This window comes from Simochromis diagramma, unplaced genomic scaffold (assembly GCF_900408965.1).
Source record: "Simochromis diagramma unplaced genomic scaffold, fSimDia1.1 OVJJ01000571.1, whole genome shotgun sequence".
Taxonomy (NCBI): domain Eukaryota; kingdom Metazoa; phylum Chordata; class Actinopteri; order Cichliformes; family Cichlidae; genus Simochromis; species Simochromis diagramma.
This window is the reverse complement of record NW_024386885.1, coordinates 3,116,672-3,133,989: the sequence shown is the minus strand read 5'-3', so window position 1 is coordinate 3,133,989 and position 17,318 is coordinate 3,116,672. Positions and strand designations below refer to the sequence as shown.

General features: G+C 48.3%; 1 protein-coding gene across 11 annotated transcripts in view; it reads left to right on the top strand.

Annotated features, from left to right (window-relative positions):
- LOC120734624 (SH3 and PX domain-containing protein 2A-like) overlaps positions 1-17,318 on the top strand; it is a 96,758-nt gene that overhangs the window by 46,339 nt on the left and 33,101 nt on the right. For 6 of the 11 annotated variants that reach the window (XM_040033546.1, XM_040033551.1, XM_040033540.1 and 3 more), the window contains 3 exons: positions 4,409-4,434; positions 11,878-11,922; positions 14,675-14,803. In XM_040033546.1, coding sequence (XP_039889480.1) covers positions 4,409-4,434; positions 11,878-11,922; positions 14,675-14,803 — 200 coding nt within the window. Of the gene's footprint in view, positions 1-3,093; positions 6,681-6,817; positions 11,923-12,137; positions 14,605-14,674; positions 14,804-17,318 lie in introns of those variants that run through there. The other 5 variants (XM_040033545.1, XM_040033544.1, XM_040033543.1 and 2 more) reach the window with 3 other exon arrangements.

The following is a 17,318-nucleotide window of genomic DNA, read 5'->3' as shown; positions in this document are numbered from 1 at the left end:
CTTCTACACATGACCTCTCACCTCCTGCTTCCTCCTCTTCTCACCTCCAGTAGATGTGAGTAGAGAGCTGGCTGCTCCAGGAAGTGTTTGATTTCAGCCCCGGGACTCTGGTCACTGGCTAAGCTCTGGAGCCTGTGTTTCTGTTCTCCCAGCTTCTCTTGGTGCTCTTCCCCTCGTTTGTGGCCTAACGCTTTACAGATGCTTCCAGATCCATACCTCGATAAATAAAGCAAAACTAGCCAGCAGCGCTCCTGCTGGCACGTCCTGGTTTAGTGTTAAATTTTAGCTGTTCAGCCAAAAAGACTCTTTCTCTGATTCTGCTGCAGACTCTCTCTCTTCACAGTAGTTTATGTTCTGCTGCTGTAATTAACTGCTCTGTGTCAGTAGTGCTAATCAGTTCGTATTTGGAGTAATGTGCCTGTTGAGCTGTTTCATGCAGCTCTGAAAGCTCACACATGATACCAGCTCACCTTTATTTTGACGGCTGTGAACAGACATGCTGTCAGCAGTTACTCTGTTAGGATCTGATGGTTTAAGAGACCTGTGCGAACGTCTACAGCTGGACCAGGACTCGCTCACGTCGCAGCTTCTCTCCTGATTGGAACTTGTTGTTTAGAGCGTTTCAAGGTTGTATTTGCCTTTCGAACCGTGCACAGCGTGAATAGCTTAACAGGCTCCCAGGGAGCTCGCTAAAGCAAAGTACTTTTCATTCTGCTGCTGTTTTCCTCGAGGAAAAACCCTCATTCGCTGGCCCTGTCCTCACCTCCTTCATAAGTTACAACCAGCCATTTCCAGGTCTCACACTTGCACCTATTGTGCTGCCACTCGGTGGAGATCGTTTACCGTTAGCTTGTTCAATTAACCCAGCAGGCATCCAGCATGTGTATGAAGCTTGTGGCTGATGGAAAGGTGATCCTTTTACATACTGGGCCGTTTGGATTTTGCCACACAGTTCCCATGTGAGTTTGGCCTTTCAGTACAAAGGGAGACCTGTTAACCTCACCCTGACTCTAAACGGGTTAAAAACATTTAACGTCCAACCCTGCATCAGACATTTACGTTCTCACGTGCACCTCTGTTGAGTAACGTCCAGAGAAGTGCATGGCTGCATGGCTGCAGGGCTGCATGGCTGCAGGGCTGCAGGGCTGCAGGGCTGCAGTGCATGTGTGAGAATGATGTAAGACTTGGGAATAAAAATAAAGGTTATTTTAAACCGCTGCAGATTAGGTGGCTAAAAGAAGAGCACCGTGCATATGGAAATGTGAACACGGCACTTAACATTCCCTGGAAATGTAAAACATTCCCTCGCACCCCAACAGAGGATATCGGCATCTTTCAAAGCCGCGACGGAAAATCCTGAGTGAAAAGGGCAAACATGTTGGCAGATATCCTGCCCGCACTGAGGCTCGGTCATTCCGAGGCATACTTTCCACTTAGACCCATCCAGACACTCTAACTGGTTGGCCACTGGCAGAAACGATATCCACTCCCCGTGTTTTAGAGGTCGTGTGTCCCGTGTAGCCCGAGATGGATGGGATGAGATGAGGGGTCAAGTCCTTGCTCACTCTGTGTCCCACTTTGGTGACAATGAAGCATATTCTGGTTGCTAGCACGCAGCGATCTTGGTGGAGATAAAGGCTTTATTCATGTGCTGCGGGCGGTCACAAAGAGGCAGATACAGCTCATCAGATCACAGGGGACTGGAGGAAGGGATGGAGAGAAGAGAGTGCAGTGACACGACGAATCAGGAGCTGCTTCTTCAACCAGGCGTTTGTACCTGATGTGTCCAGCCGGGACCCGAGTGCAGCCGAGAGAAACTGCTCATTAACCTCGTGCAGTGACGGGCATCGCCTCCACCGCCGGCCACACCGGCCACCCTGCCCCGGGCTGCTTCTGCCCTCGTCAGTGTAATCAGCCGTGCTACATGACCAGATGAAGCCCCTCATTAATGAAGTGTCACAGGGACCGCCCACGCCACCTGTCCAAGTAAAGGACATCTCAGAGCTGCAGCTGAACCTGAGAGTCGTGTATTTGTGTGTGCATACATGTAAAGACCACACATGTGCCTACATGCACTTATGCACAACATACTGGGGCCAAAATCTGCACCAGCTGAGCGCCGTATACTGGTCAATACTGGAAGATGGTCCAGTGCAGTGACGGTTATGACTTCAAGGCTTCCTGAGCTGTAATCAAGGTTCAGTTGAGCTGTGTGTCTGTGAACACAACGTGTTGTAACATAAGCAAACGTCGTCTCACCTGATGAGTGAAAACGCTGCTTTGAGTCACTGGTTTGGCACCAGTGGGGTAAACACCAGCTCTTGAGCCAAGTTGGTCAAAACTTGGTGAGACTTGGTTTGTAGGTGCCGAAGAGTTTTTATGGACAGAAGAAATCTGCTGGACATTAGCTGCTTACTAAAGAGCCTCACACGAGGTGCCTAAATCAGCCATCCCCAACCCCCGAACCATGGCCCGGAACCAAACGAACCACGGCCTGGAACCAAACCACTCACGGCCCGGAACCAAACGAACCACGGCCCGGAACCAAACGAACTCACGGCCCGGAACCAAACGAACCACGGCCCGGAACCAAACCACTCACGGCCCGGAACCAAACCACTCACGGCCCAGAACCAAACGAACCACGGCCCGGAACCAAACGAACCACGGCCCGGAACCAAACCACTCACGGCCCGGAACCAAACGAACCACGGCCCGGAACCAAACGAACCACGGCCCGGAACCAAACCACTCACGGCCCGGAACCAAACGACTCACGGCCCGGAACCAAACGAACCACGGCCGGGAACCAAACGACTCACGGACCGGGCCATGAGTCGTTTGGTTCCGGGCCGTCAGAGCTGATGCTCAGGTGTGCAATTTATGGTTTTCAGGGTTTTTATTGTTAACTCTGTTTCCCCGGGTCTTTTCCCGTGTTGTCTTATTTTGAAAGAAATGTTTATGCGTTACCATAGCGATCAGAGAGCCAAAGAGGAGGATGTTACTCTCAGTGTTGTTGGTGCATTTCAGGAGGACGCTGCTAATAAAGTTACACAGTTACACATTGATTTCATGTTTATATTATATTTACAAAACAGCACAGTTTCTGTCTCGGTCGTATCATTTTATTTTGTTGTATTTATCCGCGACACCTTAAAGGTCGGTCCATGAAAATATTGTCTGACATTAAACCGTCCATGGAGCAACAAAGGTTGGGGAGCGCTGGGCTGCATAATTAAACCTGCAACACAAATTGAAGAAACTTCTTAAAATTCCTTGAAGAGTTTCAAGGAAACTCAAAGTAAAGCACTTTGTGACTGTCTGTGAAAAGCGCTTAATAAATAAATTCTACTTACGTACTTACCAACGCTCCAAAAACACTCAAAGCATTGGCTCCTGTCTGCTGCAGGCACTGCTAAGTTACTTGTTTATGAAAGAATGAATGCAGTGCATAAGTTTGTCTTTGTTCAGTCCTACTTTTCATTTATTTAGCTCTTAAAATGCTTTTTACTTTAATAACCCTGAACGTGGCTGAGACCAGGTGCAGGTATAAGTCAGCTTTGTGGTTTTCTGTCAGCTGATACTTCAGCGCAGGTTTTAGTGGGATTCGGCTCTTTGCTGCAGCACCATGCAGTAGTTCTACTGCCTGTCTTTGATTTCCAGCTGTACTGTAGCAGGGATGACGTGGCTGAATTTGAGAGTAGATGAGGGTTTTATTTGTCCTCAGCAAAAGTTGGAATTCTAGCAAAAGAGAAAAAGAAGCCTGGGAGGAAGGAAGGAAGGAAAGGAGGGGTGATGGGAAGCGTGGATGGACAGGTTTTTATCAGGTCTGTGTTTCTATAAATAGCTCATTCTGCCTTCATCTGTCTGTTTTCACCCAATCACCACGCTGCCTCAGTCCAAAAGTCGCTATTGATTAAGGACAGAAGCAGACGCGCTCTGCTCGGCGAACCTCGCATACAAATCTGTCACTGCTGATTTATAGCTTAGGCTTGTCGCATAATCCCATTAGAGTCCTTTAAGCAAGGCATCTTCAACTGATCCTCCTGCTTTGAAAAGTGGGGAGAGGTCTCCTCCTTCTCTGACAGGGAGGACGATGAGGAGGATGAGGAGGAGGAGGATGGTGGTGCCGCTTTGGAGTCACATGACTGATTTGTGTCTGTTGCGGGGAGTGCAGGCAGCTGGCCAAAGTCGTCCCTCCCTCTCTCTCCATCCTTCGCTCTGTCTCGCGCTCTCTCGCCCTCGAACACACGCGTTCGTTAGTGCGCTACAGCAGATTGCATGCGTGCGTCCGTGCATGAGTGCAGCCGCCAGCTTCTGCAGATACACATGTGGTGACCGTGTGCCGTGCTGTGGCCCGAGCTGCCCGATCACTAACCATGTCCCTCTTGTGTTGCTTCTCTCTCAGGGACTATGGCTCCAAGCGCAAGTCGGGTAAGTCCAACGTTTTTCTTCATAGCTCTTCCTAAAGTTGACTTTAACCTTCCTTCTCTTTCCACTTGTTGCTCCTTGAGATCCACATCCAGGGGGGTGGGACTCGTATGAAGACATACGAGTCTTAAACAGGACTGCGGATTGTCTGCCGCTCATGCGATGTCAGTGTGTGGTTTGTAAACTAGCCCTGCTCTGTGCTTTGGGCTGGGTTCAAACAGCTGTCAGGCTGTTTCCTTCTGGCTGCAGATTTGCCTCACAGCCCAGGGTGGGGTTCAGAAATATCTAGTAGCTTTTTGGCACGTCAGAATAAAGTCGTTAGAGATCTGATGCGATCAGAACGACTGGATTGTTTCCTCGAGTCTTCAGTCGAAGTGGCAGGCAAAGCATTCTGGGTGACACACGTCTAGTTTCCTTAATAATTCAACATGAAGATGAAGGGATGTGTCTTTGTCAGCACAGGTGCGTCTGAAGGTACGAAGATCAACCTGCTCATTGGCTGTCACACATGGTTGTCACAGAATAAGGTTAATAGCATTCAGTAATAAATGTCATGGCTGGGCTAATAAGCAGAAAACAACCATCTGACTGTAAAACCGTGACTGTGAACGCGCTTTAGCCTCATTAAGAAGGTATTAGCTACAGAATAGCTGCTTAACAAAAGACTGGTACATGTGAGTCACTCATCTATGGGAACCCTGCATGTTTAAGGCTGTAGAAATGCCTCCTTATGAATTATTGAAGGGAAAATGCAGGAAGTAGGCTGTGGATATCGGAGACTATGGTTCTCTTGGCCTACTTGATGTCTTGATTTTCAAGCAGCTTGAAGGTTGTGATAGGTGATTTCCTCTGAGAAGAACACTCTGGCAAATGATCGTGAGTTTATTTTTGGCCTGAAAGCACAGAGCTGCGAGAGACGGGTTATTATTCAGTTAGGTCCACGTACCTCGCAGTGATTTGATTTCTCGGAGGCTGATTGCTTCTGCGGAAAAGCAGCTTGTGATTTTTCACTGCAGGCTCTGAGGCAGGCGGCTCCTGTAACATCCGCGTCTGCCGACGTAGTCTTTGGGATGCTGCCCGGTTGGACGGCAGCCCACTGACCCACTCGTCTCTGCTGCAGCACGACCTCAAGTATCATGAAGTCAGTCAGTGTTGCAACAGGGTGTCTGAACTTCTACTTTAAATTTCAGAGGGATTACAAAACGTCTGAAACATTTCAGTAAGTGCAAAGTAAAGGAACAGTATCTGTTAACGAAGGAAAGGCGCCACACTTCTTCTGTGGTTTGGTTCTGGCAGAGACCTGGAAATGGCAGAACCAGGTCGAGTCCTTATATACCAAACATGTCAGAGTTTACACGCAGAGGTGGTGAGTTACGCAAAGCCGATTAAACCGTTTAGCTGTCGAGCGTTCAAACCGTTCACTATCTGCTGTACGCACAGAGAAACCCCCACAATCCATCCTGGTTGCTCCTGCTCATTTACCAACATTTACAGTCACAGCTGTTAGTCTCACTGTTCATTCTTCTTCATACTGCAAGTCATCATCGTCGTCTCCGTACTTCCTTGTTGAAGTTTGAGGGGACGGTCCAGTTCTGTTTAAACGTGACCATTAAAGCTCATCACAGCTAACATCCAGCATGACCTTTAACCTTTCACATCCACACTGCAGAACAGCGTCTCTGTGACTCACATGTCCTTTGAAATAATTTCACATTATTGATTTAATAATGAATTATGGTCAGCTAACTGTTTTAGCGTCCATCAACAGCTCTGTGCCAAAACGTAGGCTGCGTCCTCCTGAGGCCGATTACGACGCGACGAAGATTTGAAGGATGGGTCGGGTGTGTCCTTCGTGGCCCATCATATCCCAGAATTCATAGCGTGGCCCAGCCAATTCCAGTTTCCAACAATGGCAGCTACTCAGTTTAAATATTACTCTCATTAATCTTTCTGGGTCACAAAATAAACTTTTAAGATATTTTCAGGCGAGAATGTGGCTGTGCAAACTTCTGTTTGTCAAGACATCACATACTTGCAAAATTGGTCCAATGTTTTCGGAGACGCCTGTTACCCACCCGCTCGATAGCTGACCGGGAGGTCAAGGGTCACTCGAGCCGACGATAACAGCCCCCACCCCGCCCCGCGCTCTTTCCCTACTCAGGTTTAACGTAATATATGAGTCACTTAGATAATTTAAAAATGTTATTGTTTGGCTTTTTTCAGTGTTTCATTTGTTCCTGAGTGAATCGGTTTGGCTGAGATTAAAGTTACAGTTTTCACACAGCTGATTCAACAGAAGTGTCACATGATCGAGCGTTTACTCCAGTGTCCTGTTAGATTTTAGGTAGCAAGGAGCAGACGGCCGAGTTTATTAAACTCCACCGAGACAGCGGTGACGTAGTTCTGAAGGCTAGACCGTCCAGTTTCACGGCCCACGTAGACCGCGGAGGCCGGGTCCACAGGAGGATGCGGCCTAGGAATTGGGACACCGCTAATGTTAGCTTACTGTTAGCATTGTACCCCCGACCGCTGGCTAACAGTTTAACAGCTAGCCATACCTTCAGCTTAACACATTTTGTTGATTATTAGCTAACAATATATTCATGCCTATAGTATTAGTCGATACCTTTGGCTAATTCAACGATTTACTTTTTGAACAGTTGCTTATTTTATTATTATTATTAATGAAGTCATTAATCAAACTCCGGCTCAGACGTGTTCAGCTCAGTTTTTTCTTCCCTGGTTTTTCATGTCTGACTCCTGCAGGGCTGTGCGGCTCACTGAATGTCATATTGAACGAATCTCTGACCTGACTGTTCTCCACCAACACCAGGCGTCTGCAGTAACTCCTGTTTTCTGTCGTCTGCACTAATTAGCCTGATTAGGAGACCCTGGCTGTCGCTGTGCTGCGCAGACGACACGGGCGATCTGCTGATGCTTTCAGTTTTCCTCTTCCAACAACACAGGACATAAAAATGAAGAACTAGTCCTTCATTTATTCCACAAACGAGACATAAAGCACAGCTTTGTGTTGGCAAAAGTACAAATTGGTTTCTTATCATTGTTGTTTAATCGTTTATAAGATGAAAGAACACAATGGAAAGAGAACAGCTGATCACTGGTGACAGCTGCAGATGCTCATCTGTGATGGAGGGTTTGTGCGACGTGAGGCTTACAGGAAACCAGTCTGAGTGCTGGTTATTATTCTCTGGCCTTCACACTGTGAAATCATAGGCAGGTTTAGTCTGTTGCCACATTATTGTGTTTGGCCTTCCTTTGTTTGCTGTGCGCAGTGATGATGTTGGTTGCATCTGCCAACAGCCGTCCTGTTAATTTGAAACAAACCGTTGGTGGCGGTGCATCCGTCACTTCCCCCGAATCAAAACACTTTTTGCAAAAACACAAGATGTTTCTCACAACAGACGTAAACTGATTGTGTAACTACACAAATTCACAACAGATGAGATGGAAGTTGTGTCGCTTGTTTAGCGCACGTAATCCCCCACGATGAAGGCCAGACGCCATAGACGTGATGAACAGTCAGCGTTTGTCGCTGACGCGGTCGTTTGCAGGTCTCTCGGACGTCAGGCGGACACGTGTGAGTTAAACATCGTCAGTTTGAGGGGAGCGCGGCTCGTACTCCTCCGTGTGAGAGGAGCGGGCGGAGGCGCAGCTGTGCGGCAGGAGCGTGTTTGTTTACGTGGCGCAAGAGATAAGATTTCAGACGTGTGTGTGTCTGTGTCTGTGTGTGTGTGTGTTACAAGCTGTACAAAGTCATTTAGCAGTTTTACAGTCAGTGTTGAGCAGTTTGCATGTAAGCTGTCCGCCTCAGGCTGCTGTTTGCACATCAGGAGCTCCTCTGTCAGCACACACACACACACACACACACACACACACACACTTTCATGCTCCATCAGCTGCCACTTTGTAACGATAAAACTCTTGTTTTTGTTGACTCCTCCTCTAACGTCACTCTGAGCACCTGTTTGAAGCATGATGTCAGCACAGTGCTGGGTCGACTTCAGCTGAAAATGATCACTGTCTTCTCGAGCTGCATCCACGAGGCTTTGCAGTAATACGGAGCGGCGAGAGTTCGTCCCCGAGGAGCGCTCATTTAAAATTGGAGGAGGTGATGTTTGAGATGGAGGCGAGCCGGGCTGGATTGGGGAGAGTTTGGACTGAAGCGACGGCGTCCTTTGTGGGCAGATGTGATTTGAGCTCCTCGCTGAGATCGGGGGGGGTTCACTGGAGTTTGACCTTCACGCGTCTCCTCCTCGTGTTGTTTGCACACAAATGTCGTTTGTCTCTGATGTTTGCGTCGCAGTCAGACTCGGCGTCTCTCCTCACTAAACGTGGCATCAATGCGAGTTAGGTTTTGCCCGCGGTTTGACATTGTTAGTGCCGGCGTCCCCGTCGGCCGCTGTGCTTTTTCACGAGCGCTGAATCGATGCTGGTTTCTGTGATTTGTTACTGGTCCCTTCTGTCTTGGTGACGGGGTGATGGTGTATCCTTCTGTGGTAGCGCAGCGTTGGCTGGCTGTGTAATGACTTTTCAGGGGTAAGGCTGGAGCTTCACTTTGACATTTTTAATGGGGATTAATGGACTTTGCTTATCTGATAAATATTTAAAAGTGCAGAGAAAATGCTCGCGTACTCCACCCAAATTAAATATTCTATTATAAGTGTCTTTGGCTCCGTCTCCCCACGACAGGCTCAGCCTGCTCTCCACTCTGTGTTCAGCACCAGTTCAGCACCAGTTCAGCACCAGTGGGTCCCAGCTGTGTGCAGTTAGGTTCATGCTCTGTGTCTGACCCCAAAGCTTGGACCTCCTGATTAGATAATGACTGACTGAGACATTAATCGCTGACACATTCTTGTATTCAGTTGTGCTGTGTGGGAATGTAGCTGTAGCTTTCCTTGTGTTTTCTTCTGATGTTGATATGCAAACGTTAGCATGCTAAACTGCAGCGGTGCGCATGCCAACCATTGTAGCTGCTAGCATTGTCACATCAATGGCTAACTGACATTAGCACTTAGCACAAGGTACCACTGTGCAGACTCTCAGAGCTAGCGTCGGTGTTGACGCCACGTGCAGCTTTCAGCAGGTGCTGCTACTCAGACGTGTTTGGTTGACTGATGGTGAAGAAGCGTGACGATCGCGGCGGTTTTGGTAGTTTGCTGGTCTGAAGCATTCAGGTCCAAGGTCAGAGAAACTCCTCACACCAGCTGTCGGTGGCACGGTGGTGGAGGGATGATGGTTTGGGCACCGAGCAGTCGCTCAGCAGACGCTGAACACTTCTGTTTACCAAAGTATGACACAGACGTGAAGCCGTCTGTCTGTCAGCTACACGACGGCGATCACAGCACAGCAGCGCAAACACTACGTCCAGATGAACTTCAACATTCATTATAAGATTATTTCCTGTTTTTACTCTTGTGGCAGATCATGTTTTCAGTCCATTTTCTTATAAATTGGTTGAAAATCTCTCTGATAGTTACATGGACACTACAAACATCAGCAGCAAATCAGACGCTGATTTTGGGGGAATTTAAAAGCATCATATTGAGATTTCCAATCAAAGCGTTCATGCTTCCTGTGGTGCTTCAGAAAAGTCGTACAGATATGCACTCATGCAGTCCTCAGGCAACGCGTTCATCTTGTTGATGGACTGATTTGTCAGGATGTGCTGTACTGTCAGCAAAATCAACTTTTGTACTTATCATCAACTTGTTGACAGAAAAACTGGACACAGCTGATAGGCCCCTTCAGTCCAAACACAGAGAAAAGGACCTCAGAGACGTCACTTCTGACGCTTAATTGCTGGGTAATGTAGACGTTTGGGGTCAGAAATGCAGGAAAATTACAGAGGAAACGCTGCCGGGTCGGCTGGTGTGTGGCATCATCTTCCAAACCTGAAAAGAATTAAGTGTCCGTGTGCGTGTTTGTTTGAAGGGGGAGAGGGTTAGTGTGGAGAGCAGAGCTAATATCATTCAGATGTTGCGAGCGGCTCTGAGAGCGGCGGGTGGGGAATAATAACGGTAGACTGTCAGTGTGTAGGGTTTGACCCTGGCTGACCTGGGACCAGCCGTATCCCTCCCTGTGGGGCTAACTTCAATCCACCGGAGCTCCCGAGGCTCAGGAGGACGACGAGAGGGGATTTAGCTTTTATTATCTCACATGAGTCCACGGAGGAGAGCCGCGGCCTCACGACAGGGACGGCGCCCAGTACAGCCGCGAATCAGAGCGTCCGTTTACCTCAGTGCTGAATTTGAATGTGGACTCTGCTGTGCTTTATTTGATAAAGACCTGCTTTTGATCATCTTTGAACTGCTGTTCGCTCAGAACACATGCGCACAAACCTTTTTTCTGTTTGGCTTCTTGAACGTTTTTGTTCCAGTTTAGATATTTAACACTTCTGGCTTTAAGCTTTTCCCATCTTACAGAAGTCTGAGAACCTGCTCAGCCGCCTGCTGCCGTCAGCATTGTGCGCTGCAGAAAACAGATGATGTGGTTGGAGTATTCACTGCTCGTATGTGTGCTGGTGTCCTGAACGACTCCCTGTAGTGCGCTCCACACTCACTGTCTGCCGTTTTATTTGAGTGTAAACCTGTCAGAAATGCTCGTTTGATGCTCGTTTCCACAGCTTTGATAGAAACACTGTTTCGTCAGACTCGTTTACCCTGTTTGATATTCAGCTTATTTATACTGCAACGCTCCACATACATAAGTTTATCCTCGTGTTTATTCTTTAGTGTTCAAATGAAACATTTTCACCGATTTGGCCCCGAAACAGAAGACTGCCATCGGCCGGGTCACCGGCGATCCGCTGGGGTCGGGTTAGGGCTGCGTCTCAGCCGCACAGTCAGTGTTTACAGAACTATGAGACGCTTCAGATGTTGAGCTTCAGATGAGGTGCTGTAGATGCATTTAGGCCTCTGCCGTTGGGTTAAATAAGCTGCGTCATTTCTAGTGTTGTGGAGGCGCCTCCGCGCTTTGATCCTTGCTATGACTTTGACGTGCTTCTTTGAGTTTGGTCTGGTTCGAGACGACGCTTTAAGTCATCACAGTGTAGTAGCTGTGTCATGCTCGCACCTCCCCGTCTCCTCTGATGCATTGCGTTTAATTTCCTGGTTTGGGGCTGCTGGTGTTTTCGGTGTGGAGACGGGAAGCGTCTTTAGAAGTGGCTCACGCCCCTCAGACATTCCTCACACAGCGATGGAAGAAATGGAGAAAGATGAAACGAGGGTGGGATGGGTGTAGCGAGAAGTGGAGCTGGTGTGTCATTCCTGGATCCGGTGCTAAATGTGAAAGGATCTTATCTGTGCCACGTTTTATTTCGTGTTCAGTGGGTGTGAGAGCGGCGTGCTGCAACATAGTTTTGCTTCTGCATGCCGTCAAACTGAATAATCTCTCTCTGCTTCTTTCCTTCCTTCTCCTCGTCTGCAGTGTGGATGTACGGCTTTACAGACAGCCCGAGGAAAGAGGCCTCAGGTAGATATGCATGCGCTGCTCTGCTCGCGCGACATGCTAGCTGCATCCCTTTTAGGTTTTCGGTTTATTTCTTTTCGCACTTCAGCTTTCTCTCAACATCTGCTTTGCATGCTCCCCCCTCTTTCCCCCAACCCATCCGCTTAAATTCAGCTTCTCTGTCTGCAGCGTTCTCATCCATCTCCGGGTGGATAGAGCTGCTGGAGCCATAAAGCAGCTGGCTGCGGAACGTGGACTTCAGGCCTGCATGTGGTGCATGAAGTGCATTGGTGTGAAATAAGGTGTCAAGTCTGATCTTTCACATTTGTTTTGATCGCTGCCGCTGAGCTCCGTTAACTGTGGGAGTGCAGGAATGATGAGTGAGGGTGACCAAAGAAGAACAACAGCTGATGTTCCAGCTGAGAGCATTTCTCCTGACAGTATACAAGCGCGTAGCTTCGTGTAGCTTCACGTATCCGAGGCTCAGATATCAAAAGTTGTTCCTTAAAACTGTCAAAGTGCTGCTTTGGGACAAAAAGTAATTGTAAAACTTTCTCAAACATTATTAACTTAGACAAGGAATGTTTTGCAATCAGTTCTGGAATATCGAAGAAGAAGGAAAGCGGTCTTTATTGCTCAGCAAGGCGTGGTTGCCATTACCGCAGCGTAAAGCTTTCAAATAGCTGGATCTGTGCTGCTTTATTACTTCAGGCTGGCTTTGACTGCGTCCTCCACGTACGCTGCTTACTCACTCACACATTAATCCTGCTGGAGGAGATGCTAAAGTGGAATTCCCGCCCTCACCCAGTGGTGAAGTAAATTTATGAGCATTCCAAGGTGTTCGATGCCAGTCCTGCTTCACATGCGAAGATGCTTAACTGTGTTTTAGGCGTACTAAAGCACTAAATGCCTAACATTTTCCAAGATGCTTCAATGCTAGCTGCATTCTGTGTACTGCAGGACTAAAGACAGTTAACCTTAACAGTGGGGTGTCCAGACTCTCCCCCAGAGATAGGGTGAGGAGTTTGGTTGTTCAGGACAGGCAGCGAGCAGCGTCGCTACTCCATCATCTGACTGCCTCCTGGACTCCTGGGAGGACACATAAACCAGGGGTGGGGACCTCCAGGCCTCGAGGGCCGGTGTCCTGCAGGTTTAGATGTGTCCTTGATCCAACACAGCTGATTTAAATCGCTAAATGACCTCAACATGTCCTGAAGTTCTTCAGAGGCCTGCTAATGAACTAATCATTTGATTCAGGGTGATATCTAAAACCTGCAGGACACCGGCCCTCGAGGCCTGGAGGTCCCACTCCTGCTATAGACGGATTAAAGGTGGATCTAGCTGGTGTGATACCGTCCACTGGTTTCTGAAGTCTCGGTTTGTCAATGTCAGGATTAATTACGTTTTTTATTCAATATGATCCCAAATACGTGACCACAGGCTCAGCAGAAAAGTCTTTACTGAGGTCAAGTCAGAAAGTCGTTTTCCCATCGCTCCCAAGGCTTTTTCTTCAATGGTATCGCCCCCTGGTGGTCATTATAAAGAAGGGGAGTTTGAGGCTGTTCCACATTGATGTCACCTTTGAGATGTAGAAGCGGTGTCCAGAGACCCCGGGACAGACCCCGATGACGTCTCTCGACTGGCTCGTGTCTCATCTCCTCCCAGAGGAGCTGCTGAACCACAAATCACACATGTGGCAGAAATGGACGAATTTTTCATTTTGTTCGCTAAAATCTAGTGAAATCGAGGGTTTTGGAGTTCAGGGTAGGAGTTATCACCAGTAATGACCTCAAAGGGTCCGGTTATTGGACCAGTTTGGAAAGTGTGTGTTTTATAGCGTTTTGGCCCCACAGCACCTGTTTATTTTTACTTCCTGCATTAACGTTCGGTTCCTGAAACTCTCGCTAAAGCGTCTCTGTGAACAACAGGATGTGGAGTAATTGCTAGTCAAGTTCATCTGAGTCTGCATGGGGTCATCTCCCTGTGGCCAAACAGGCAAATAAGCGTTTCTGATAGGCAGCATGTGACTTCAGCAAAGCGCTGGCGTCTAAGAGGTTAAACACTGGAGCGGAGGGAGAAAACAGAGCGGGTTAACCCAACTGCAACTCTTTCTTCTTTTGTTTCACGTAAACATGGACCCAGCCTCCTCCTCTGTTTCTCTCTCTCTGGTCGCCTCATATGTTTCTATTTAAGGCCAGCAGTGCCGACTGCTATGATTGGTGTGCTCACCCCCCCTCAGACTCCCCCGTCCAACGGCTGGCTCCCAGAGGCGGCGGAGGGGAGGCCTTTCCTCTCAACCGCACTGTTGATTTTCCACAGGGAAACTTCACCATTCCTCCACTCATTCGTTCCCCAGTCTTCCCTTCAGACCGTTAGCAGCTCTGCTGTTTCTCCTTTTTCTTTCCCCCCTTTTTTTTCTCTCTCTTTCCTTTTTGGATTTGGGAGTTTGCCTCAGGTCATGGATCCTCTGTAGATGTCAGATGGAGCGCCTACAAACTTCTCCCTTCGCTTCTTTGCTTGTGTTTTGACTCCTTCCGATGCTCCTCGGTCGTTCGCTGCGGGCCAAGGGTCGACTCAGCTGTATGGCCAGACGTTTGGGACTATGCAGCCAAGTCGTGTGGTCGCATTCTGATTGGGCAGGGACGCACAGCGGCGGGGAGCGGGGTTTGGCCGATGGAGACGTACCGGGCGCGCGGCGGCAGCGCGGTTGGTTGCGGCGGGCGTTCGCGGGGTGCCACGGCGGGCAGGTGGCTGACGGCCTGTTTCTTCCCCTCAGGGATTGACAGCTCGGAGCCCATGGTGCTGGAGCAGTACGTAGCCGTGGCCAACTACGAGCGGCAGGAGAACTCTGAGATCAGCCTGAAGGCCGGCGAGACGGTGGACGTGATCGAGAAGAGCGAAAGCGGTGAGTGGATGTTTTTTTGCTCTCAGTTTACATGCCGAGCATCAAGTGCTGACTTAGATCTACAACCAAACATCGTAGCTCACAGGTGTTGTGTTGAAAACAAAGGAAAAGTGCGTTTTCTGCACACGCTTTGAACTGCTTGACATGTAGTTTGATTCTTCCTGTTTGTACAGTGGCATAAACACACAAAACCACGCTCACTCAGCGCCTCTCTGGATGCTGTCTCCTGTCCTCTTGATTATGTTTCCTCCTTTTAAAACCCCGTCATGTACACACGGCTGCCTCCTGCGTGTCCTGGCTGGGCTTGGCACCACCTGGAGGTGCTGTTTGGCTCTGAGAAGTCGGGTTTGTGGACAGGAATGTCCAGTAATCATATGTGTGCACACACACCACCTCGACAGAGTTTGCTTCATCAGCAGACGCTCCACGCTCTACCTTGCCTTTCCCCCGTTGGAATTCTGTTTAGCGACCTCGGAGCTGGATCTGATTTTCCGTGCTAACAGCCACTGACAGCCAGCAGCTTGCACAACTCACAGCAGAAACTCTGGCACAGACACAGCACGTCGCTGCGTCTCTCAGCTCTTATCTGTACTCTGATTAAACATGAGTCCATACTCTTCGAGATATCCGGAGCTCGCACATCTGTGATTACGTGCACTATTGAGTCCGTTTAGGCTGCAGCTCAACATTTTTCACATTTTTGTTTATTTGGCGTTTTGTTTGTTTGCAGTTTGAACACATCAGCATAAATGAGACGATTTTTATGGGAAGTTTAGAGAGAGCGAAGGCGTCGCATGGGAAGCTGGTCCTGTCTCGATGAGGAAGACGAGAGAACTGCAGCTTTGTTTATGATGTTATGAAATATCGTGTAGGACGAAAACAGTTTTACTTTTTGAAAACATGACATTCCTTTGAACTTGAAAGATAATGTAAATACATGAAAGCAAGTAATGCTGGAAAAGGTGAGCGTGTGGTGGGACACGGGCTCAGCTGACTGTACAACCCCTGCAGCGACTCGATGTTTCCAGGTCGTACAGCCGGTCCATACGTAGGTGGCGTGCGGTGAAAATCTCACCTGATCAAACTTTTTATGACTTTTTCTAAAAGTTTTTGAGTAAATGAACTATTTAGAGTTTAGAGGTGGGTGAAACATTTCATCATCATCCAAATGACTTCTTCAGGTTCCTCCAACCTTCCAAAGAGCTCATTTGCATAACGAGCGCACCGCAGACTTCCCTCAGACCCCCCGCCCCGGTTCAGCGATGGTCGTTCCTTTTTATCACCAATGGCTCCTTGACTCCTCGCTCACTTGATGCATATGAAAGAAAAAAGGACTCATATAGTTTGTTTTTGTTTTCATAATCGTTCAAAGCTGAAACTGTAACAAGAATAAAAACCAGTTATTAATGTCAAGTGTTCTTAGAAACTCTCGACTCTTCTCACATAACTTTGATCGCAGGCACCGTTTGGTGTTAGGCGCACGCATCGCTGAACGTTTTATGTCATGAATATTCATGTTGGCTCAAGTTGCACAGTAGTTTCTCCCTGTGATCCTGTTTCTGTGCATGAGGCCTGACAGCAGCCGCTCACCAGGCGTGTTTAAAAGCAGCGTGGATGCAGAACTCGGAGCGATAGGAGCGGCTTCTGAGCTCTCGGGAACTCGTCTCAGAGCTGGATGTGTGCGCTGTCGTCATCTGCTGAGCCAAGGAAGTGGAGCAACGGTGATGATGATGATGGTGACATCACTTGGAGACTATGCCAAGGCAAACACATCTGAGAGCTCGAATAATATCCCACAACCCCCTTCCTGCTTTTCAAGGCTTTCCTGCAGCCTCCTGGTTCGATGTGCTTATGTTCTGTCTTCAATGCAAAGACACTGACAGTGGGGCTGTTAGTTACAGCTTATTTTCTTTTAATGCATGGAGTGGAGTGGTATTTTATCCTCTGATCCTCTCCAGGAAATGTTGAAATCCTTTTGTGTACCTGATCTTTTTCATTCACATGCACATTTTCTTTTCTCTGCACACTCGACGCACATGTTGTTATGCATTTGCTTTTATTTATTCCAGCAGAGAAGGGTTCAGTCAGGTTTTTCAAGTGTCTGCAGGCTTGACCTGACATAATTACGGGTTCAACCGTGGAGCCGGATGTCGTTTATTTTTGCCTCTGTGAGAAGCTATTGGCCTTACAAGTCAAGACCCAGCTGTTTCACTGCAGTGTCGACAAGCTCCGTCATCAGACTGGAAACTGGTTAAGTCATGAGCTCTGTGAGGTGGTGTGCATGCAGCTCGCTTTGTGTATCACTGAACAAGTATCTTACAATTTAGGAGCTGCTAATCTAGTAAAAATAGATTTATGAAGCATCAGGGGGATGGGGCGAACCAGAATCGGTCTGGGCCACCATCCGGGATCTCTCCCTCTGGTCTGGACATGGGAACCATTCAGTGTCTGGAGAGGCAATGTTCCAGCTGGAGAAAATAAATCTGCATATGTGACTAGTTAAATTATATGATGT